Raw genomic sequence first — 25,910 nt, forward strand, 5'->3', positions numbered from 1 at the left:
GAATTAAGAGAGCTTAAAACACTGCTCCACATAGTATATACACATTCTTTGACTTTTAGAACAAAGTTTTGATTTCACAGATAGAGGAGGAAAAATGACAGTTGTGTTACAAGTAAACAAAGTTGTCATGACAACATCTGTTTTTACATCTCCAAATATTTGTTGTTGACAATGAATTAGGACATTATACAGATCCAAACACACACAAAACACGACTACCTTCCCTCCCCCTCCCCCCCCCCCCCCCCCCCCCACACACATGAAAGCTAAACATTAATCACATATTTCAACAAAAGCCATATGCACACAAATTGCAAATATTTTAAATAATTATAAAAGATATTTTATATATAATTTTGATGAACAAAAAAACTGTAAGCAGATAGCTTAACATTATAACGAAATATTAAGAATGAAATGAATATTAGAGTGAAGGAATAAAGAAGTTTACATTTATAGGATGCTGATGACTGTTTAACAATAAATACATATCTCATTACAATTTTTACGTTTATTACTTCAGAACCCAGATCTCCAGAAGGAAATCTATGTAACCTTGTAGTAGGGCACATTTCTGTTTTCCTGATGAACTAGTGTCTCACAAGTTTAAACTTTTTTTAGCATTGGTTGGTTCAACACCTCTGGTACTTCTATATCTTCAAGATGGATTTTTGATGGATTAAAAGGAAATCTTACTGGGATCATGAATTTTGTGTCCATCAGCAATGTGGCCTGCAAGAGCAACAAGGTTATGCAAATAGTGATGAATAAAATACACAACATGAACCAGTGTACTTCCATAGCAAAACGCAGATGATGTGACTTACCGAATGAAAGTGCTGGCAGGTCGATAGACACACAAACAAACACAAACATACACATGAAATTCAAGCTTTTGCAGTAAACACACACAATGTGTACGTGCAGATGGATTTGTGTGTGTGTGTGGGGGGGGGGGGGGGGGGGGCGTGCGGGAGTGTATACCCCTTCTTTCTCCCTAAGGTAAGTCTTTCCGCTCCCGGGATTGGAATGACTCCTTACCCTCTCCCTTAAAACCCACATCCTTTTGTCTTTCCCTCTCCTTCCCTCTTTCCTAATGACGCAACAGTTTGTTGCGAAAGCTTGAATTTCATGTGTATGTTTGTGTGTCTATCGACCTGCCAGCACTTTCGTTCGGTAAGTCACATCATCTGTGTTTTTAGATATATTTTTCCCACGTGGAATGTTTCCCTCTATTATATATATAAACTTCTGGAGGGGAGATGGTGTATTCCTTTACCACAATGAGCAGTTATGGGTACCAGGAAATGCCCACAGTATGCAGCACCATATTGCACAACATCAGTTCACAGCTAACATGTGGGTGGGTTTGGTCAGTGAGTGCTTCATTGAGCAGTACCTTTTACCATCCCACTTATTATCAGACTTTTCTGGAACAGGTTCTTCCCAGTTTGCTTGAAAATGCTACAGTAAATGTGACGCACAGCATGTGGTTCCAGCATAATGGGGTGCATGCTCATTTTGGATTGGCTATTCATAGGTGTTTGAATAAGTCGTTATTGCATTAAGTGATTGGGCATGGTGGACCAGGTCACTGGATTTATTGAGTCTTGGTTTCTTTCTGTGAGAGCCATGAAATCTCTCATGTATCGTAAGCTTGTGTAGTCTGAAATGGATCTCGTCACAAGAATTTTCTTTGCAGGTGTTGCAATCAAAGAAACTTCTGGTGTGTTTGACCATGTCTGGCAATCAATGCATACTTTGATTTCATCATTGTTGAATGCTAAAATTGTACTTTTATACTTGATGCTTGCCAATCAAATGAAATAATGTGGAAACGAACTCGTCAGTTGGCATGTTAATGATTTCATGAATGTATTCAAAAAGAGTATTGCCTAGGGGTCCTGAATAAACACAAAACATCTATGGCTTTTTGTATTACAAATATGTTATAATCACTAAATAGCACTTAACAGGAAAAACTGTACATTAACTCCTCACATTGGTGAAGAGCCTTCACACTTTTTTTAATGTATTTGTTAAATCTTCTCAAAACATACCCAGCTGAAGTTCAACTGCTTGAGTTTTAGTACTCCTATAGCTACATGTCAACTTTTGCAGCCCATCCTTAACACATGATAATCACAATTTGTTTGCCCTGTATTTTTTACTCATTTGTTAAAATACTATGATAGTACAAACTCACTGTTAAATTATCATATCTGTGCTTGTTTGTAATGTACCACTCTACACATCACTTCTGTAGCTTGGTAAGACAGTTTATATTTCTTATGAACTACTAGTGAACGCAACTCCCACAAACATTTGTATTTATTAGGGCCATGTGGAAGGTCCAGGCAAAGCTTTGGCCTAGTTGTACACCATGGAGGTGTACGTGAATAGTCCTCAAGTATAGGTGGTAAAGGCAAGGACTGCACTTCAGACAGAAGAGATCGGATGCAAACAGCACTTGTAAGCCCTGACCTGGGCTTCCAATGTGGGAATGAACCCCTGTGCATGCCTAACCTTCAATGGAGGGACTCCGGCCTCCACCAGGAAGCTGGTCACTGGACTCATGCTAAAAGCTCCTGTTGCTAGTTGAATGCCACGATGGTGTACTGGGTCGAGTAAATGCAATGCTGAGGGCACCGGTGTACCATAAATGAGACTCCCATATTCAAGGCAGGATTGAGCAAGGTCTCTGTAGAGCTGCAGCAGCATAGATCGATCTGCATCCCAGTTCCTCAGGCAGCAGAAGGCATTCAGGTGCTGCCAGCACTTCCATTTCAGCTGATGAAGATGAGGAAGCCACGTCAGTCGGGCATCAAAAACCAGTCTTAAGAATCTATACGTATCCTCTACAGTGAGTGGATCATCATTAAGTTCAAAGATCTGGATGAATGGTACGACACTGACAGAAGTGCAAGACGCACGACTTCACGGCTGAAAATTGGAAATACTGGGCTACAGCCCATGACTGCACCTTGTGGATGGCTCCCTGTAGGTGCCGCTTGTAACACCAGTACTGGAGGAGGTCATCTGCATACAGAGAAGGTGAGACCAACACCCGGCAGCTGCTGCTAAGACAGTTAATAGCCACTAAAAATAGAGATACACTCAATACAGAGCCCTGCGAGATCCCATTCTCCTGTATATGGGGGAACTATGGGAGGTGCCAACTTGGACACGGAAAGTACTGAACAATAGGAAATTTAGGATAAAAATCTGGAGCGGGCCCTGGAGACCTCACTCATATAATGCGGCAAGGATATGATGTTACCAGGTCGTGTTGTAAGCTTTTCATTAATCAAAAAATTAGGTAAGCAGATGTTGGTTTCTGGAAAAGGCTGTTCAGATTACAGACTTGAGGGAAACAGGTTATCAGTGGAAGAGTGACCCTGGTGGAAATCACCCTGGCATGGAGCCAGTAGGCCACGTCACTCCAGAACCTAACACAAACGCTGACTTACCATACATTCTAACAGCTTACAAAGAACGTTGGTGAGGCTGATGGGCCGATACCTATCCATATCAAGCGGGATTTTACTGGATTTGAGCACTGGAGTGATGGTGCTCTCCCATCATTGCGATGGAAAGATGCTATTGCACCAGATCTGGTTGAAAATGACAAGGAGATGTAGCTTGTAGTCAGACAAGAGATGTTTGATCATGTGACTGCAGATCTGATCTCGCCCAGGAACTGTGTCAGGGCAACGTGCAAGGACGCAGAGGAGCTCCGACTTTGTAAATGGAGCATTATAAGGTTCATGGTGACATTGAGTGAACGAGAGGGCTTTCCTTTCCATCTGCTGTTTGAGGGTGCAAAATGCTGGGGGATAATTCTCCGACATGGAGGTTGGGGGATAATTCTCCGACATGGAGGTTGGGGCATAATGCTCAGCAAAGTGCTCGGAAATTGCTTTTGTGTCAGTAGGTAACATGCCATTGATGTTAATGCCAGTAACACCTGTCATGGTCTGGCACCCACAAACACATCTGATCTTCATTCAGATTTGGGAAGGTGATATATGGCACCGAACGGTCGAGACACACCTCTCCCAACACGCCTGTTTCCATCTTTTTATAAGGTGGCAAACTGTTTTAAAAGCTATTAGGTGCTCTAGGGAAGGGTGCTGCTTATGTCGCTGTACAGCCCGCCGACACTCTTTAATGGCCTCAGCAATTTCTGATGACCAACAAGGTATTGACTTTCACTGGGGGGAACCCTAAAGAACAAGGGATTGTGTTTTACGCCACAGGAATGATCATTATAGTGACCTGCTCAACTACCATCGATGGCATCTTGTGGGGAGATTCAGTGGTGACAGCAGAAGTGAAAGCTTCCCAGTCTGCCTTGTTTAAAGCCCATCTTGTTGGACATCCAGGAAGATGGGAAAGTGGTCACTACCACACAAGTCGTCGTGGGCTCTCCAGTGGACAGGTAGGACAAGTCCTGGGCTGCAGAAGGATAAATCAATGATCGAATAAGTGCCATGAGCCACACTGAAATGTGTGGTGGCCCCAGTATTTAAGAGGCAGAGGTCGAGTTGAAACAGGAAAGTTTCGACATCTCTACCTCGGCCAGTAAGCACAGTGCCACCCCACTAGGGGATATGGCCATTAAAATCTCCCAAAAGTAGGAAAGGTTTAGGAAGTTGATGAATCAGTGCAGCCAATGTGTTCAGGGGTACTGCACCATCTGGAAGAAGATATATGTTGCAGACAGTTATTTCCTGTGTAGTTCTTTTCCTGACAGCCACGGCTTCAAGAAGGGTTTGAAGGGGCTCAGGTTCACTGCATATTGAGTTCAGGACATAGACACAAACTCTACCTGACACACTATAATAGGCAGTGCAGAAAGCAGGTGTAAAGCTTAACAGTTGCCGAAGCTCAGCCAGGTGGTGGAAGAAACCACAGCAATTCCACTGGAGGATGACGATATCGTGAGGTTGGAAAGGCATGAAGCATGCAATGAGGCAGGTTACGCCTCAGGGTCACCTGCTGCCACCGATTGAGTATTTGTATCCATTCCTATTGTGGATGACATGTCAGTGAGATCCAGGTCCTTAAGGGATAGCGAGATATCCACCTCAACTGCAGGTGCATAACTGGTCTCCGGAGGGTCCTTTTTCTTAGCAAACTTGTTTGTTTGCTTGCCCTCTTGCTTCTCTTTATGGGCTGGCTGGGAGTACTTCTCTGAAGTAGTTTCAGGCACAGAGGAAGACCGAGACGCTCTTCGTCAAGCAGCTTTTGGCTCCTTTAGCCACTGGTGTGTGTGCCCCCCTTGTGTCATTAGTAGAGACCTTGAGAGAGAGGGTACCAAAGGACCCCTTCTGCATGAGAGGAGCTGGAGGAGGCTGTTGCTTCTCTGGCTGGAGAGAGGGGACTGATGTCCCCTGCATTTGGGGGGCCTTGCTCCCAAAGTAGGTACTATGGGAGAAACGAAAGGAGATTTTCCCCCTACCACCAAGGGGGCAGATGTATTCTGGTGGCCTGGAGGGCACCTGTTCGTGGCGCACAGAGTGTGGTATGGCTGGTACTTGTGATGGCAATTGTAATGTAGCAGCAGCACATGTGGACACCAACCAAATGTGGTGTTATCGATCAAATTTACATTTAGCCTCTTAGTAAGTCAACCAGTCCAAGGTCTTGTATTTCATGATTTTTAGCTCCTTTTGGAGTACTGTGCAGTCTGGTGAGCAGGGGGAGTGCTGCTCTCCACAGTTGATACACGTGGTAGGGAGTGTCTGGATGCAGTGGATGTCTGCAGTCTTGTCATGTGGCGGTGGAAATGCAGTGCCTGAATTTCCAGCATTAAATCACTGCATAGGAGATGTATGGTTTATCATCACAGTGGTAAACCGTCACCTTGACCTTTTCAGGCAATGAATCACCCTCAAAGGCCAAGATGAAGGCACCAGTAGCAACCCTGTTGTCTTTGGGTCCCCTGTAAACGCACTAGATGAAATGAACACCCCGCCAATCTAGATTGCCACGTAGCTCATCATCAGACTGCAAGAATAGATCGGAATGGAAAATAATCTGCTGGACCATGTTGAGGCTTTCACGGGGAGTGATGGAAACAGGAATATCATGCAGCTGGTCACAAGCGAGTAACGCCCAGGATTGGGCTGGGGTGCTGTCTGAATAAAGACTGCACCACTGCTCATCTTGCACAGTGCTGTCACTCCCCCGGGCTTATCCTCAAGATGTTCAACAAAAAATTGAAGCTTCATAGGTAGAAAGGAGTCCCCGTCTATTCTGCTACAGACTAAATACCGAGGTGAATATGGCTCTCTTCTTTCTGTAGCCCACTGTTCCTCGCATGGTGTAGTGAGGGAGGGAAACAATTTAGTGTCATATCTGTCAGTATTCTACTTGATCTTGCCCTTCGCAGAGATTGCTGGTGGCATATGGTCACCAGCCTGAGATGGCTTAGTAAACTTCATTGCAGGTCATCTGCCCTGATGCCACCCTCTCCGATCAGGGGCTCTCCCCACAGGTGACACCCAGCCACAGCAAAGGCCACCTGGCATGATGACCATTGCTAGGAGTCCTTATGCTGCAGGAAGACAGGCATCTACTTCTTGGCATACATGGGGAGTTTACAGTTCAGGCATCAGCAGTGCAATCCCTGTGTTGTCAGGGGGCTACTACCAAATGGGCACATGACAGCCCCACTACAATGGAGTGGCTACCATGCTGGATAGTGGGTGCAGAGAAATACAATACTGTCATGGGGTCGAATGAGGACAGGAGACAACAGAAGCAAGTGACATACCCTGTAAAGTGTCCTCGCGCAAATACTTGAGTTGCAGGTGGATATGCAAAGCCATGACAAGAGGTTCAGGAGATCGAATCTAAGGGCACTATGGACAACTCTTGCACCATGTAAGGTGTCCTTCCCCATATGGCCTGCACTTCTGTGGAATTTGCAAAGTGGCAGGTCAAATCAAAAAATGGGACCTGAACTTAAAGCGCCAAAAAGTGCGAGATTCCTTTTAGTCACCTATTACAACAGGCAGGGATACCTCAGTCCTATTCTAACCCCCGGACCCGCAGGGGGATCTCTGAACAGTCAAAGGGACTGTGTCTGTGATACAATATCCACAGTCAACATCTATCTTTAGGAGTTCTGGGAACCGGGGTGATGCAAAATGTTTTTTGATGTTTGTATAATCAGAACCAGCCAAGACCAAACCTTGTTAAGACAAGTCTGTGCATTTCATCTGTCGGGTGGAGCAACTCATTGTGAGCTACATATAGTATTGTCAGGAACCAGATTGAAGCATTGATATGCTACTAAATGTCTAGGTTCAAATGAGGTGAATCTGGTGGTAAAGACATCAACGTGAGGTAACTGTATTGCCTCCTAGATCACTACAGGATGTTTCCAGGCATGAGACATGGAAAGTTATGTTGGAAGATCCCATCACTGGCAGAAAGAAATCAAGCATGAAGGAATGTAAATGGTCTACAACAGTGTCCATATACTCCATAGCTTTAATGTGTCTTTGATTATTACTATACTTCCCACAAAAAACAAGGTGAATGTCCAGCAGAGAATAAAACTACTCCAATTGGCCTGCATCCTGGCCTGTATATCCAGACACAATTACTGATCTTGTGTAACAAGAAATGTGAGCCATCTAACTAAGCAAGACATTTACATTGATTCATGGCTTAATCTCTCTGATTCTGTGGCCACTGCAATCACAACTGGCAGTGTCATTGGGTCAACATGTGAACACACAAGGGTTGTCTGTTGTGGGGGCTTATTTTCAATAATGTGCACAAAACTATGCACCCCTTAACACTTCTGCCTGTTCAGCACTGTGTCATCAGATCTACCACTGAGCACTCCCTGTCTGCCTTTACAGAGCTGGCAAGTCTCTGACCTCCACATTCTATGATCAGCCATGGAGATTCAGCATCTTGTCACCTACCAGTGCTTTCGCCATCCTTCAACCACCAGTTTCTGTAGGTGCTCATAACAGTTGCATGTTATAGGTGACCTTGGGGTGGACAATTGGCTATGATGTCAGTATGGGAGACAGTGGGGAGTTCATGGCTGGTGAAGGACGAGGGAGAAGAGACTGTCAAAATTAATGTTTTATTCTGCACTGTTACATTATCACTGTGTCCATACTGGGAGATGGCATTGCCCCATTCAATGGGTGTCAGCAATGCATGAAAGTGAAGAGTAATCTTGCAGAGGTAGCCAATCCTGCAAATGAGTTACTGCACCCAGGCAGCCTCTGCATGTGGTGCAGAGGCATGTCCACTGCGGTGGTGAGAAACAGCTGCTGTGCATAGGTTGCAATTTGTTGCCTCGTTGCCATCATGACAGGAGTTGGGCTGCTGCTGGAGTGAGCCAGGAAGGTCTGCTGCACTGTGGTACTAAATCTGAAGCACAGACTCCATGTCATCTCCTTGTCTGCTATAGCCCTGTGCCCTTGTGGAACTGCTGCTTGAGTAAAACTGCTACAAAATTGATGACACTAATGGGGGAAAATAATTGCAACACAAAAAAATAATTGTATACTCTATAACTATTCATTTTCACTTTGTTACCTATCATGTTTGGTTGGTTACTTTGTTTGAAGGCAGGACAAGGGACCAAACTATGAGGTCATCAGTCCCTTGTTCGTAACAACATAATGCCACAAGTGTGAGAATAAAACGGACGAAACATATAACACAAAACAGAAAGAAAGGGAAAGCCACAAGAATGAAGGGAAGGCAATGAACACTAAAAGGAACAAAAGAGGACAAGGAAACAACAGGGACGCTAGAAACAGAAGAGAGTAAAACATGAAAGCAGATTACAGTGGCTAGCCAACCACGAGAAAAAAAGGGAAAGCCAGTCACTCTGCAACACATTAAAACCTCCACCCTAAAAGCACTAGGGTGGAGGACACAAAGGGTCAAAGGACATGTACTAAAACCTAGATAGAAGTATAAAACCCACTCTCACGGATAAAACGTAAAACTAAAGCTGCTGTGGAGGCATTGTTGACCAACACCAAAGTCCGAGTGCTGGGAAAGTTAAAAGTCTGCTGGGAAAGTTAAAAGTCTGCTGCAGAGTGGCTAAAAGTGGACAGTCCGGCAAGAGGTGGACAATAGTCATTTAGGGGGCCACAGTGACACTGAGGTGGGTCCTCGCAATGGAGTAACCATGCGTTAGCCACATATGGCCAATGCGGAGCCGGCAGAGGACAACTGATTCCCTGCGAGAGGCCTGCATGGAAGACTTCCACACATTCATAGTGTCCTCAATGACATGCAGTTTGTTGTGCATGCTGTTATCCATTCTGTCTCCCAAAGCCGGAAAAACCTGTGGTGTAAGACAGAACGCAGGTCAGCTTCGGAGATGCCTACCTCCAGAAGCGGTTACTGCATTGCCTGTTTGGCCAGCCTGTCAGCAAGTTCGTTGCCGGGGATTCTGACGTATCCTGGCGTCCACACTACGACCACGGAACGGCGGGACTGTTCCAGAGGATAGATAGACTCCTGAATGGACGCTACAAGAGGGTGGCAAGGGTAGCACTGGTCAATAGCTTGTAAGCTGCTCAATGAGTCAGTTCACAGGAGAAATGACTCGCCACGGCATGAGTGGATGTACTCAAGAGCACGAGATATGGCCATCAGCTCTGAAGTGAAAACACTGCAGTCAACTGGCAAGGAGTGCTGCTCAGCATGTCCTCCATGAACATATGCGAAGCCTACATGACCATCAGCCATTGAGCCATCGGTGTAAACCGCTTCAGAGCCCCGGGACACATCAAGAATTGAGAGGAAAGTGACAGTCGAGAGCGGCAAGGTTAACGGAGTCCTTAGGGCCATGCAAAAGGTCCAGACGAAGCTGCAGCCAAGGTGTACACAGTGGAGGCATACGTGAACGGACCGCAACTAGAGCTGGTAAAGGGAAGGACTCCAGTTTGGAGAGAAGGGACCGCACGCAAACCACAATCATTAGCCCTGATCTGGGCCGCCGATGCGGGAGATGGACTGCTGCGGGCAGGAAAAGGAGATGGTAATTCGGATGCTCAGGGTAACTAGAGCAGTTGCGCACGTCCGATCTACAGTGGAGGGCACCAGCCTCCACCAGGACACTGGTCACTGGACTCGTACTAAAAGCTCGTGTCGCTAATAAAATCCCACAGTGGTGCACAGGGTGAGTAAATGCAATGTTGAAGGCACTGCTTAACCACAAACCACACTCCCATAGTCAATTCAGGTTTGGACAAGGGCTCTGTAGAGCTGCAGCAGTGTAGAGCGATCTGCACCCAAATTGATGTTGCTCAGGCATCGGAGGGCATTGAGATGCTGCCAGCACTTCTGCTTAAAGCTGACAAAGATGAGGGAGCCAAGTCAATCAAGCGTTGAAAAAAGTCCTAGGAATTGATATGTGTCTACTACAGAGAGTGAATCATCATTAAGGTAAAGTGCGGGTTCAGGATGAACAGTACGACACCGACAGAAGTGCATGACACACGACTTTGTTGCTGAAAACTGGAAGCCATGGGCTAGAGCCCATGACTGTGCCTTGTGGATGGCTCCCTGTATGCGCCGCTCGGCAACAACAGTACTTTTGCAGCAGTACGAAATGCAGAAGTCGTCTGCAAAAAGAGAAGGTGAGACAGAGGGCCCGACAGCTGCTGCTACACCGTAAATCGCCACTAAAAATAGAGAGACACTCAATACAGAGCCCTGAGGGACTCCATTCTCCTGGATATGGATGGAACTATTGAGAGGCACCAACTTGGACATGGAAAGTACGGAGCGACAGGAAGTTTTGGATAAAAATCAGGAGTGGTCCATGGAGACCCCACTCATACAATGTGGCAAGGATATGATGTCGCCAAGTTGTGTCTTGTGCTTTATGTAAGTCAAAAAAGACGGCAATCAGGTGTTGCTGTCTAGAAAAGGGCGTTCAGATGGCAGAATCTATGGACACAAGATTATCAGTGGTAGAGCGACCCTGGCGAAAGCCGCCCTGACATGGAGCCAGCAAGCCATGTGACTCGAGGACCCAGCCCAAACGCCGACATACCAGACATGCCAGCAGCTTACAAAGAACGTTGGTGAGGCTGATGGGCCGATAGCTATCCACATCGAGCGGGTTTTTACCGGTTTTGAGTACCGGAATGATGGTGCTCTTCCGCCATTGCAATGGAAAGATGCCATAGCACCAGAGCTGGTTGAAGATGACGAGAAGATGTCACTTTTCGTCAGATCAGAGATGTTTAATTATCTGGCTGTGGATGTGATCAGGCCCAGGAGCTGTGTCAGGGCAATGCACAAGGGCACTGAGGCCCTCCCACTCTGTAAATGGGGCATTATAGGATTCACTGCAGCATGTAGTGAATGAGAGAACATTCTCTTCCAGCCGCTGTTTAAGTGTGCGAAAGGCTGCAGGGTAATTCTCCGACGCAAAGCGCAGGGCAAAGTGCAGGGCAAACCGCTCAGCAATTGCCTTTGCGTCGGTACATAACTCACCATTTATGGTAACACCAGGGACAGCTGTTGGGGCCTGGTACCTGAAAAGACGTTTGATCTTTGCCCAGACTTGCGAAGGTGCCATGTGGCACCCAGTGGTGGAGACTTATCTCTCCCAACACTCCTTCTTCCGTTGTTTGATAAGGTAGTGAACACGGGCACGGAGCCGCTTAAAAGGTATGAGGTGCTCCAGGGAAGGGTGCCGCTTATGCTGCTGTAGAACTCGCTGACGCTCCTAAATTGCTTCAGCGACTTCCGGTGACCACCAAGCGACTGCCTTATGTCTCAGGCTGCCTGAAGAGTGAGGGATCGCGTTTTCTGCTGCAGAAACAATTGTGCTAGTCACCTGCTCAACCATCACATCGATGTTACCATGTGGGGGAGCTTCAGTGGTGATGGCAGAGCTGAAAGTTCCCCAGTCCACCTTTTTCAAAGCCCATCTGGGCAGGCGTCCTTGTGCCTGACGCTGGGGCAGTGACAGGAAGATGGGGAAGTGGTCACTATCACACAGGTAGTCATGTGCTATTCAGTGGCTAGATAGGAGAAGTCCTGTGGTGCAAATTGATAAATCAATGGCTGAGTAACTACCATGAGCCACACTGAAATGTGTGGCAGCCCCATTATTTAAGAGGCAGATGTCGAATTGCGACAGTAAAGTTTCGACATCTCTGCCTCAGCCAGTAAGCATGGTACCACCCCGCAAGGGGTTATGGACATTAAAATCTGCCAGAAGTAGGAAAGGTTTAGGGAGTTGATCAATTAGTGCAGCTAATACATTCAGGGGCACTGCACCATCCAGAGGAAGATATACATTGCAGACAGTTATTTCCTGCGTCGCCGTCATTCTGACAACCACAGCATCAAGAGGGGTTTGAAGGGGCACATGTTCACTACAGACTGAGTTTAGGACATAAACGCAAACTCCACCTGACACACTATTATCGTTGCTATGGTTCCTGTAATATCCCTTATAGCCGCAGAGGGCAGGGGTTCGCATTGCTGGGAACCAGGTTTCGTGGAGCGTAATGCAGATAGCAGGTGTAAAGCTTAACAGTTGCCGTAGCTCAGCCAGGCAGTGGAAAAACAAGCCGTAGTTCGACTTGAGGATGACATCATGGGACTGGGAAGACATGGAACATTCAATGAGGCAGTTTAAGCCTCAGAGTCACCTGCTGCCTCCGATTTATTGCCTGAGCAGTCTATATCCATTGTGTCTGAGGGTCTGGTGAGATCTAGGTCCTCAGCAGACGCCAGAATCTCCACCTCATCATCAGACACAGAGCTTGTAGGTAGCAGTGGTGGGGGTGCCACTGCAATTTCCTTCGTCTTAGGGGTTTTCTTTTTGGATTTCTCTCGCTGCTCCTTGTGTTTCCTGGCTGGGAGGACTTCACTGGCTCAGTCTCCGGGACTGATGATGAGCGTGAAGCCCTACGACCAGCTGCTTTTGGGCTCTTCAGCCACTGTCGGGCATCATCTTTCCCACTAGAAGAAACCTGGGAAGGGAGTGATCCAAGGGACCCCTTCCTAGCCAGAGAAGCTGAAGAAGACTTACGCTTCTCTGGCTTAGAAGTGGGGACGGACGTTCACGATGGTTGGTGGAGTGTTGCCCCGAAAGTAGGTGGTGCAGGAGCAACAGGGAGGGAAATGCCCTCACCACCAAGGGGGCAGGTGTAGTCTTCTGGCTCTGAGAGGTGACTGGGGTTGGAGGAGCTGATGGTGCCAGAACTGTTGTAGCAGTGGTGTAAGATGATTTCATACACGCAGCATCCAAGCGTTCAAATTTTCTTTTAGCCTCAGTGTAGGTCAGTCTGTCCAGGGTCTTGTACTCCATGATTTTCCTTTTTTTCTGGAGAATCCTGCAGTCAGGCGAGCAAGGCGAATGGTGCTCTCCACAGTTGACACAGATGGGAGATGGGGCACACGGAGTATTGGGATGTAATGGGCATCTGCAATCTCAGCACGTGACACTGGAAATACAGCGGGAAGACATATGGCCGAACTTCCAGCACTTAAAGCACCACATCGGCGGAGTGATACAGGGCTTTACATCACACCATTAGACCATTACCTTGACCTTCTTGGGCATGGTATCACCATCAAAGGCCAAGATGAAGGCACCCGTGGCAACCTGATTATCCTTCGGACCCCAGTGGACACGCCGGACGAAATGTACACCTCGCCACTCTAAATTGGCGCGCAGCTCATCGTCGGACTGCACAAGAAGGTCTCTGTGATATGATACCCTGGACCATATGTAAGCTCTTGTGGGGCATGATGGTTGCAGAAACATTCCCCAGCTTGTCACAACCAAGTAACTCCTGTGACTGGACAGAGGATGCGGTTTTGATCAAGACTGACCCAGATCTCATTTTGGACAAGCCCTCCACCTCCACGAACTTGTCCTCTAAATGCTCAACAAAAAAGTGAGGATTCATCGTCATGAAAGATTCCCCATCAGCTCTCGAACATTCAAGGTACTGGGGTGAATAAGATCCGTCGCCATCCTTAGCCTGATGTTCCTCCCATGGTGTGGCCAGGGAGGATAACGATTCTTATTCATAATTCTGTGCGTTGAATTGAGCTTGTGATCGCTTAGAGGCTGCTAGTGTTTCACCACCAGCAAGAGATGATGGACTACTCTTCATCGCTTGTCATTCACCCTGATGCCACCAACTCTGACCAGGGACCCTCCCCACGGGCGCCACCCAGCTGCAGTAAAGGCCACCTGGCAGGATGGCCATTGCTGGGAGACCCGATGCCCCAGGAGGATGGGCATCTACCACTTGGCATATATGGGGAGTTAATGGCACAGGCATCAACAGAGCGGTCCCTGTGTCGTCAGGGGCTACAACCAACAGGGTACATGGCAGCCCCACTATAACGGACTGGCTACCGTGCTGGATTTCAGGTGCCAAGAAGTCAACGCAGACGTTGACACTGTGTAGTGCATGGTGGAACACGCACCCAGGAAGGTGTCCTCACCCAAGAGATGGAGAATGGGCAGGACTGCAATGCGACAACAAGAAAGTGGGCTAAAGATCTCAATGCATGATGGACACGATGTACCTTGTAAAACACCCTTCACCAATTGGCTCGCTCTTTGGGAAAATTTTTGAGAATGGAGGTCAAACCATACAGGGGACCATCACATAAAGGCCGAAATGTGTGAAACTCTTTTTAGTCACTTCGTATGCCAGGCAGGAATACCTCAGACCTATTCTAACCCCCATACCTGCAGGGGGGGGGGGGGGGGGGGTATACATGTTTGTTATCTTGATATGGGTCTTATATTTTGGGAAATACCATTTTGACTATCTGCATAATTTGAAAATGTATCCCAAGCCAAAACTTGTCAATGAGTAAATGAAAGTGAAATTTTCAACCTTGTCTGTTTTTCCATTGTATTGAATATTTGCTTCATTGTTCTGTCCCAGCTCATATTTATGTACATATTCACCTTGCATATTCTGTTGGCATAATCCGCTATGGCTTGTCAATGCCTCCTTGTAACAGTACTCAATCATTCTTGAAAGAACATTGCACAGCTCTGCTTCTTGTACCTCTTGAGAAGCCCCTAGTTTATCTGCTCAAACATTTATGATTTCTTAGTGCCTCTGTATATCCCACAGTAGTTTTCAGTTCTTCCACTTGATGTAATTTTGACACCAACAACAAATGAACATTGGACTAATCACCAATACCTGCTGACATCATTGGGTCCTCAACAAATACCACCACGTCCTCAGATGACCTTCGAGAAAAAGGGGGGGGGGGCATGCAGCAGCTGAACTATTACTTGGTCTGGTGCCTGGTGCAATGCCATTTCCTCATCTCTAACTGCAGTTTGCCCCAATTACTGTTTTATCTGCTGACAACTGTACTAACTTTTCTTTCAAAAAATGAACTGCCTTAAGCTCCAAACTGCACCATGCGTGACTGCCATTGCAACACCTTTACTCCTCACCCACACACAATACACAAAGGCAAAGTATAAATATGCAACAGTTCACAACCTGAAAAAATAAGTAAATTACAAACTACACCTTATCATTAACACTACACTCTATATACAGCCTTGCAACATGGCCATATTGTAGGACGTAAAGCAAGTTACATATATTCACTCAGCCCACACTGCAGAATTCCCGAGCAGATTACTTTGTGAATATCTAACATGCTCCATACACTGAGCCTTACCATTATCCAGTTGCTCTGACCCAAAACAAATAACTTGAAGTTATGGTGATAGTTACTGCTAGATCCCATGTCTGTCACACACAACAAAGATAACCAATAGTTCTCTCATTCCCCCTACTGTGCTGACACTGTAGGCAGTGGTCCAGACATCGTGCTGCTTGGACAATGCACCATCTAGTGCCTATTGGAGATTCCACCAATTCTGGTGCCAATTATAGCCAAGCTTGAGATGGAGGGGCTACTACAATGTAAGGATGGCAGACAGCAAATGGTTGAGGCAAGGTAGCAGGCTGGTGAAGGTTCAGAAAGAGGTGGCTGCCAAAATTAATACTTTATTTCGCACTATTACGTTAGCACTGCATCAGTGCAAGGAGGCGACCATGCCCTCACTTCATGGGAAGAGGGCAGGTGGTCAGCAGGATGACAGCAAGCAATTGGCCAGCTGGCTGCAACCCACTCACACACAGCTATGCTGACACCTGCAGTTGGTGCTTGGCATATGACTGTCACAAGAGCCACAAACAACAGGTGTCAGTGGTGAATAAAGGCGAACAGGAATCTTGCAGAGGTAGCCAATGAGTGACCATGCCCAAGTGGCTGCTGCTTGCAGGAACCAATTGCTCCCGGGACAAGAGTCCAGCTGCTGCCCATTGTACAACAATCTGTGCAACTACAGTGACATTATTTTTCTGCCGTGGAATATGCCTCTCCAGTGTGAAAGAGCAATAGATACAGGGCACAATGAAACCTTTAGGCTGACTCAATGCAATAAATTTTATTACCCAGATGGAATAGTGCCATCCTTTCTACACAAAAAGGGGTAAAGGGGTGGGGTAGATGGGGGTAGGGCGAGAGAAAGGGGGAGGGTGAGGGCGAGGGCGAAAGAAAGGGGGATGGGGAGGGTGAGGGTGAGGGCGAGAGAAAGGGGGAAGGGGAGGGTGAGGGCGAGAGAAAGAGGGAGGGGGAGGGCGAGAGAAAGGGGGAGGGGGAGAGGGAGGGGGAGAGTTGGGCAGATCATGTAACCATTGTGGGGGCATACCCCTCCTACTCAATAGCTGAAGTACAGGACTAGTTTCTTATGATCTTCCAAGATTCCTGCTGCAACACCTGTGAAGGCAACTTTTTAACTATAGAAGGAGAAACCACTCCGGACCACAGGAGGGCTGCCACTGAAGAGGAGACAGACTTCAAGAATACAGTCTTCAGTGTTACCCAGCAGCAGTTCTTGGTTACATGGATATGCATTTTCAGGCTGCTTTTATTTTGCTGATTGCTTTGTTTCATGGTAAATATTTTTTCTTCCCGAAGGCTTATTCTTCCCCTCCCTGCTCCTGTAGAATTCTTACCCATACATATCTATAGGTACTAAGGTGCTGCAAAACTTTTTTTTGTCTTTTGGTAACGATAAACTAGCACTGCAATTTAACAGCTATGGTACTGCAGATACTGTTAGACACCATATCATTCTTTCTAAATGTTGAATATTTATTAGGTACTTACCATCTGCAAAGGGTAGACAGTTAGATGGGATTGTATATGGATATATGGCATTCACAACTAAGTATATTATAAACAAAAAATAGTCTAAACCCACATAGCTAACAAAATTTCAGCTGTCATCCTTAGGGAATTGATTGGATGTCGTATCATTCAACCATCTTGCTGATCAGTGATATCACGCACAAAATACTAGATAGTGAGTAATAGTATAGGTCAGGGAGAAACTGTGGGAGATGTCACTGTCAAAACTATCGAGGTGGTCAGTCAGGAATTGGAACACTACTCTCAAAGAGCTCTCCAGGACTAATTAATTTTACCATTGGACTACGAAAACATCATACTGCTGAGAGGAATTAAAATGAAGAAGGCTAATTGTGGTACCTTTGTCAGTGTAGAAAATGCAACACATTACATGGTTTATAGACGTCTAACAATTTCTCTAAAAGGTTCAGTAGTTATGAAACATTGCAAGAGCAGCAATTTGCTCTCATTTCTCCATACCTGTTTCTGAGGTTCACTTCTTTCCAGGAGCTTGGCCTGTATTCTACGAATAACGCTGACAGGAACACATTCTTCAGATTCATCAATGGTTGTATACAGATTGAGTATTTTGATTATCTGAAAAACATGTGTAGCAGTTAGAACCATACAAAATAAAATGCAGTAATAACTACAGCAGAAATATTCATTAAATTAATAGCTTTACTACTACTACTGCTGCAACATTACATTTGTAAGGATGTCAACTTTCTCCTAACTTCAGTATCTGATAAAATGGAGACAGACAAAACTGTTCCTCAAAGAAGAATTTCAGAAGGAAGAATTAATTGTACATACAAATCGTACATAATTCAGAGACAACAGCTGATACTCATTAAGACTTCAAGCACATAAAATTCTGATGATATTCTGTCTGCAAGTATCATGTCACCATATCTGACATAACAAATGCCAACAGATTTGTGTTCTGACACTGACAATGACAGATATCGTTAGCCATGAAAGCCCCATGCCTTTGTCGCATTTACTAATATAGATGGATGCCTGCAGTGTTGTGTATGCCACGAAGTATTTAATTTTGCCAATATGTATACCATACAACATGACTGTACGAAGACATCCTGAAAAGCAATGCCTCTGAATTTTCTACATGAAAACTCTAAGATTCTTAAACAAAACAAATATTCTTAGCAGTCTGTATCTCTATTCTCAGTATAGTCATCCTGGTAACACATTTCTCCCCGAGACGACAATTTCTTGGTACAGTCATTGCAGAATATTTGACCTGGTTGATGGACTCAGAACCTCACCTCAGCTTGTACCTCTTTTTCATTGTCAAAGTAACATATTTGAAGGCGTTCTTTAAGTTTTGGAAAAATGAAAACTTGATTGTGCCAAGTTGGAATTGTATGGAGGATGATCGATGACAGTGAAACATAGGTGGACGATTGTTGCAGATGTCACAATGCTAATTTGTGATCTACCTTTGTCATACTAAAGGAGCAGCATGTGTGGACAAACTCTTCTAACCCAGAATCTGATTTTAGCATGCTGTTTCTAATCCAGTGACATAATTACATTACTCACCACCATGTTACATGCTACAATTCAGAGACCTCTCATGGCAGAGGGCTGCAAATGTATAGAAATGAAGAATAAATATGTAGAATGTTAATAACATGTGCTTTATTTAAAATGCATTAAGAATTTATGTATAAAAAACTTGGAGGCATAACTTTTCAGCACACCCTTGTACATGTTCCCACGCAGGGCATTAGGAGCAGATAGAGGGCAAAATACTCAGAGATCTAACAGACTTAAAAGCAAAATATCAAGATGGTTACATCTGAAAAAAAAGTTTATTGTAGCAATAAGTCTGGTAGCAGATGCATAATATTTGTCTCCAAAGGAGTTGCAGAGAATTTAAGGAGTTTCCCTTCCCAACAAATTGCAACTCGCTGGAACTTGGACATGACAACCATGGCAGGAGAAAGATATGGATGCAAAGTATGAGGACATACCTAACCACACCACAGTTAGCTTGATTGGTAACTTCTTGTTAATTACTTTCACATTTGTGAGCAAGCTTTTCCTTTTGTCAAAGTGATAGGGAAAGAAGTGTAATATCTGAAAGATTTATAATGTTTATCATAGCTAGCATTCCTGGCAGACATGAAAATACATCTGAACAATTTAAAATGTTACTGCAGTGGATGGAAAATTAAATGGTTGACGTGCAAAACAAAATCTGAATGTTCTTGGAAAACCTATGTTTGAGACACAAATGAGAAACTGCAATTTAACATTTTTGGGTCACCTGGCTTCTTTAAGATTACTAGTTTTACTGATTACCAAGTCAAGATAAACCAGTTAAGCATGTCTTTAAAAAGGGACTGCAGGAGCTCAATATTTTGGAAATGGAAATTAAATTATTCAACAATCCTTTCCTGGTTTCATTCCATGGTCTGTCACCATTACCAAAGTTAAAATATGTGAATCTAGTATTTCTAACTTCAATGAAAGAAAGATACCACAGCACACTGACTTTGTCCTAGTGGGATTTTTCATTACAGCAAAAATGTTTCACAACCTATACAAAAATATGGTCATGATCATGTGCATGTTTGGGTATATATATACTAATGTAATCACCTTTTTTGTCCATAGCAAGAGTAAAAAGCAAAGAAGGGAGTTTTCTTTATGATGTTACAATGAATCTTCCACAGTAACACTGCAAACACTTTGACTCTCAATATTTCCTCTTAATATGGAAAAACCTCAAACTTCAGAAGCCTAATGAACATATTACATACTATTAATAGAGTTCCTTATTATTTATTTCCTTTGCTTCCTGCATTTTTTAGTTAATGTAACATTCCAAATTTGTTGTTGGCAATAACATAATGTGCACCATTTATAGTTGTCAGATTACAAGGTGCTGCCGTGCAGGCTAATTCAATTCCTCACTGACACCAACACTGGTTGGAGCAATCCACAAATTATTACAAGCACATAAGTTGGAACAACCTGTTCTAGCTGCAGAGAATTACATCATCAGTTGCTGTATAATATACATATGAAGCACCAAGAAATGCTAATTACTTTAATGAAAAAACAACTGTAGCTCACAAGTCTTTATAAATATGTTTCTTCCTAACCCATATGGTATATAAACCAGTCTTTAACATGAGTGGATGCATTACTATGTAAGAACCATCACAATGGGCAATCTAATCATGTGCAAAATTTAGTAAATCAGTAATAACTGACACCAATTTGAAACAATGATACAGTTAATTTTGAATACATACCTGCAACATTGAAAGTTTATCACACATATTGCATACATGCTGAACATCTTCATCCAGCTTACGAGTCTGTAGCAAGTGGGCAGCCTGAATTATGGGCTGTAATGTGGTTGGCACATCAGTACACTGGAACAAATGTGATAATTAACCATTTAAAACACTGAATTTTGCTGCATTTAAAATTATTAAGAGAACACCAAGTACTATGTTTTGGTCTGTATTGAACAGCAGAATTGAATAGGCATCCACAAAAGAAATCTGAATTCTTCAGTTTACCAAATGTGGGAACTGATATAATCAAGTTATGTGTCGTAAGTGGACTTCTGCTGGTGATCATCTGAAGTACCATTTTATGTAAAAACTAGTGGAATACTGGTAAAAAAGATATATGTAGATTCCCATTTCCTTTCAAATTTTAATGCTCTGTTGATAGTACAGCCAGGAAAGGGAGGAACACTTGTGATAATGTGAAAGGGTCAAAAAAGAAATCAGTGGTGAGGAGTAGAAAATTTAGGACTGGTCCTGTATGAAATTCCATGAACAAACACAGATGAATGATTTTAGTGTCACATGGACATCTTTGATTATTATTCACAAAAAAGGGGAGCACTCTACAACACAAATGTAGAGTGGGGTTCCTACAAATGATAGCTTTTCTCCTATAAAACTCTATTCCATGCAGGAGCACACAGATTCACTTCACCGCATTATTAAATCACTTAACTCAGTCACAAATGGGAAACTGGGATAGCTGGTGCAGTTATTCCTACTCACTGAAATGAATGGCTACAGATGACAGTGATAGACCACCAATATGTTAGAAATATCAATAAACTGCCAAAACAATACTGATATTCATACATTGCTACTGTACCACTGATATTTTTCTCACTATACTGGCCTTTCATAATTATATTTGATACACATTTTTACTGGATACTGAATTAAATAATCACTGTTTTTCAGGTATCCCTGTTAGAGGGACTCTGTAAAATGAAGACTCATTAAGTACTGTTAATACCAGATTGATATGACACATAATAAAGAAGATTAGAGATTGTTACATTCATAAAATGACCAGTAAATATCAATGTGGAAAGCATGGTGTGCTCTGAAACATTTGTGCTTGCATCAGTGTTGTACTCTGTTGTTGGATCTTTCTTAATCTGTGTTACAGAGCAGACAAACTTTCAATCTCCATGTCCTTTGGTGGGGTGCAGACGTCCAACAATGTCACCTACTCATACTTTCACTGCCCTTCAACCACTTTCCATGGATACTGAGAACAGTAGCACACAAAGAGCTAACCAACTTAGGTTTCAAGTCATGATAACTGCCATTTGTAGTAGTAGTATTAGTAGTAGTAGTAGCAGCAGCAGCAGCAGCAGCAGATTTATTCATCCGTAGATCTCTTATTACAAGGATATTGGACATGTAAAAGTATTTACAAGTTTAGAACAATTTAAAATAAGCTAATTAGTAGACACACACATTTCCAGACTTCTAGTTAGAGACAACCATTAGATTTACTCCTGGTATAGAATACTTTTTTTTACAAATAATTTGTTAAATAATGTAATGCCACACTGTTCAGTCACATCTCACTATCAGTCACTGCACATGGGCCGTTTTCTGTACCGCAACTTCCCATTTGCTATCCTAAAAAACTGAATCAGCATTCCTCCATAAAGAGCGAGATATTGAGCTCAGAAAGAGGAAGAGACGTTACTATTGTGCCATGCATAGCTTGGGGATAAGTATTTCTAGAAAGGAAAAGAGAAGGAAAAAAACTAAGTGAAGGTGTTATGTGGAATGTGGAATGTTGTATGGTGTATGTTTTATTACCATCATCATCATCATCTATTTATTTATTTGTATAACTTTTTTTTATCAAACCCCTACTCTATTTTAGCTAAGTAATCCTTCAATGTATAAAATATATTGTATAACAGGCACTTTTTAGCTGTCTTTTTAAAGAAGTGTATTTCTGCAATTTCTTTAATCTCTTTTGGTAATTTATTGTACAGTTTTATTCCTTGGTAGAAAGTGCTGTTTTGAGTTTTATGTTTCTTTTCTTGGTAAATGTAAGTTGAGTCTATCTCTTGTTGCATGGCCATGGACAGGGCTGTTTGTGCAGTAATTACCAATGTTATTTTTGATGTGTACAATTGACTGGTAAATGAATTCACAAGGAGCAGTTAAAATCCACAGTATTATGAACAGAACTTTACAAGTTTGAAAATTGTGTTCATATTTTGTGCATTTGTTCCCCAAAAAAGAATGCCATAGCTAATCATTGAGTGTACATATGAATAATATGTAACTAAATGACACTGCATGTACACACTGATGATAGGATTCTAAGGGCTGATGACATTCTGTTTGCAAGTACCTTCGTGTGTTCACACCACTTCAACTCAGAATCAATAGTCATTCCTAAAAATTTTGCATTTATTACACAGTCTATAGAGGTAAAATCTATATTTAACATGGTCATTTTTCCTCTTCAAACTGAAATTCATGGCATTAGTTTTCTTCACGTTAAATGTTACTTTATTGCTTATTGACCAATCATAAACTTCCTTGAGAGTTTCATTTGCTTTCTTGGCAAGGAGTTCTCTTGTTTTCTCCATGACTATAATATTGCTGTCATCAGCGAAGACCATTTTTTCACCACGAGTAACACAAGTGGGAAAGTCATTGATGTGCTACCTTGTGGAACCACTATATTAGTGTATTTTGGTTCTGATAAGAGTTTTACTAAATGTTTAGTTCTATTTGAAGTATGTGTTCTCTATTCTTTGTGCCCTACCTGCTTCATACAATGGAAACCAGTCATTAGCTACTCCTCTTATTCCTAATGCTTCTAATTTATTTAATAGAATCTTGTGGTTGACTGTATCAAACGCCTTAGAAAGATCCAAAAATATGCCTGTGACATACTCATCTTTATCAAGTACAACTTTTGTGAATTCTTCTATCGCTGACTTCGTATTTTTGCCACTTTGTAAACCAAACTGTGATTCGCTTAAAAGATTGTATTTATTCAGGTAATTCATTAATCTGTCTTTCATAATTGCTTCTATTATTTTTGAGAATGCTGACAGCAGGGAAATGGGCTGGTAATTTTCTGTGTCTTCTGCATTATATTTCTTAAGCAAAGGTACAACTCTTGCCTGCTTTAACTGCTCTGGAAATATCCTTGATGCGAAGGATTCATTTATTATATTTGTTAAGGGGCCTTGTATAATCCCTATGCATTGTTCAGTACAAACACTGGTACTTTATTTAAGCCTGCTGACAATTTATTTTTTAGTTACTGAACAGTTTTATTAACTTCATTCTCTGTGGTTGGAAGTAACATCATTGTATTTAGTGCAACATTATTTACAGGTGTTATATTTGTTTTGGGGAATTTTTGCTGTAACTTGTTGGCAATACTTGAAAAATGCTCATTTATATAGTTTTCTAAGCGTTGTGGATCATTTATTACCTTATCCCGCTCCCTTCGCAGTATGTTATTCTGCATTTGTTTGCCTCTCTCCATTTCCTTTTTTTATAACATCCAAGAGTGTTTTGCTTTTATTCTCTGCATTATATATTATTTTATCATTAAATGACTTTTCTGCAGAAATCAGCACATTCCTGTAGGATCTTTTTGTATCTATGATAGAAATTTAAGAATTCTGGATCATTGCAAATCTTTTTGTTGGAACTGAGTTGTTTAAGTGTTTGGGAGGACTTCCTACTACCTGCTGTTATCCATCTGTTTTTGTGAGATGTTCATACAGACATGCATACTTTTGGAAATGCCTTTTCAAAATTAAATTCAAACAATGTGGAGAATTTAGAGAATTTCATATTCACATTGGTTTCCTTCTGATAGATGTCATTTGTAGACTTGGAGTTTAGGGAATGATTTGATGCCTGATTTTATTACTGTTATTTGACAGAGATTGTCTGATAGTTTGAGATCTTTTACAGCTAAATCACATTTTTCCCTGTCCACATTTGTGGCCACATGGTCAATTACTGATGCAGTCATTGTAGTAACCCTTGTTGCACTATTGACCAATAGGGACATGCCAAAACTCTGAAGGATGTTTATGTAGGTGCTGCTGGATTCATCTATGATATTAGTGTTGATGTTAATGTCCTCACACAGAATTACGTTGACCTTTGCACTTCATACTACTTCTAGAACTTCTGTTAATTTATTGAAAAAAATGTCCACACTACTACTGGGAGATCTATACTCACACAAAAGGATTAATTTCTTGGTGATATCAAGCCCTGTTAATTCAGTAGCTGATATTTCAAAGTGTTTGTCTTCACTTACTGTACTGAGGTCATGTCTTCATTTGAACTGTATTCCTTTTCTAATATAAATGCATGATCCTCCACCCCTTGAAGTAGTTGCCATTTCATACAATGATAATACTACATATTCGATTTCTATGTCTCTACACCAGTGCTCAGTAATACAAACTACTGTGCAGTTCAAATATTGGAGCTCAACTTCTAATAGTTGTATTTTAATTTTTATTGATTGCATGTTTTGATGGAGGATTGTTAAGTCTGTGAAATGCCCCATGTTACTCTTTCCAATGGTTTATTTTTCTTTGCGACATCTGGTACGTGTGAAATTTGAAGTGTTAAAATATGTCTTGTGAGTGATTGTTTCAGTATTTTTTAAACTGCTCGAGATAATCTCTATGAGGGGAACCTGGTGTCTGGATTTATCCTAAAAAAGACCTACTTTTCCTACCTATGACATCAGTTATTTGACCATGTGTTGCCCAAGATCCACTCCCTATACTTTCATGAATCAGCTGTATCAATCTTCCCTTCCCAGTCCTGTTTAGGTGCAGGCCATGCCTAGTGAAACCCCATCTGTTGATAATCCCGATGGGCAGCAGAGAAACATGAGCAAAGTTGGTTGTCCTCAGAGCCATCCTTAACCCCACATTGATTCACCTCACAGCTCCATCAAGGTGTGGTTGATCATGAAGCAGGAACAGCTCAACAAAGTGTACGTTGGTGCCATGAGTCAGGGAAGCTATCTTGTCCATGTCACCACCTATGTCATATGCCCCATCCCTGTCCAAACTGTTTCCCATCCCATCCACTATCACTACATGGTCCTCTTCTGTGAAGTCCCTACATAAAGACCCTAGGTCCTCTATCAAATGACTTAGCCCTGCATTTGGATTGAAGATACTGGTGGCCTGGTACGCAGCCCCGAAACTTTCCTTTGGCTGAGGACCTACACCTCAACCATGGCTACTACCTAGCAGCAGCACTTTCTTCTTCCTAACACTTTGTACATTCCTAGGCTTCTTGGCCATGGTTGAAGTGTGCTGCATATTTCCTGCTCCTCATTCTACCTGAGGCTCTTCTCCA

General features: G+C 43.0%; 1 protein-coding gene across 1 annotated transcript in view; it reads right to left on the bottom strand.

Moving 5' to 3' along the window:
• Window positions 1–606: 606 nt before the first annotated feature.
• LOC126471265 (unconventional myosin-Va-like) overlaps window positions 607–25,910 on the bottom strand; it is a 163,186-nt gene continuing 137,882 nt past the window's right edge. Inside the window, exons 13-14 of the mRNA XM_050099383.1 lie at window positions 20,511–20,633; window positions 607–732 (exon numbers count right to left, since the gene is read on the bottom strand). Of these exons, the coding sequence (XP_049955340.1) occupies window positions 607–732; window positions 20,511–20,633 (249 nt within the window). The remainder of the gene's footprint in view (window positions 733–20,510; window positions 20,634–25,910) is intronic.

This window comes from Schistocerca serialis, chromosome 3 (genome assembly GCF_023864345.2).
Source record: "Schistocerca serialis cubense isolate TAMUIC-IGC-003099 chromosome 3, iqSchSeri2.2, whole genome shotgun sequence".
Classification (NCBI taxonomy): domain Eukaryota; kingdom Metazoa; phylum Arthropoda; class Insecta; order Orthoptera; family Acrididae; genus Schistocerca; species Schistocerca serialis.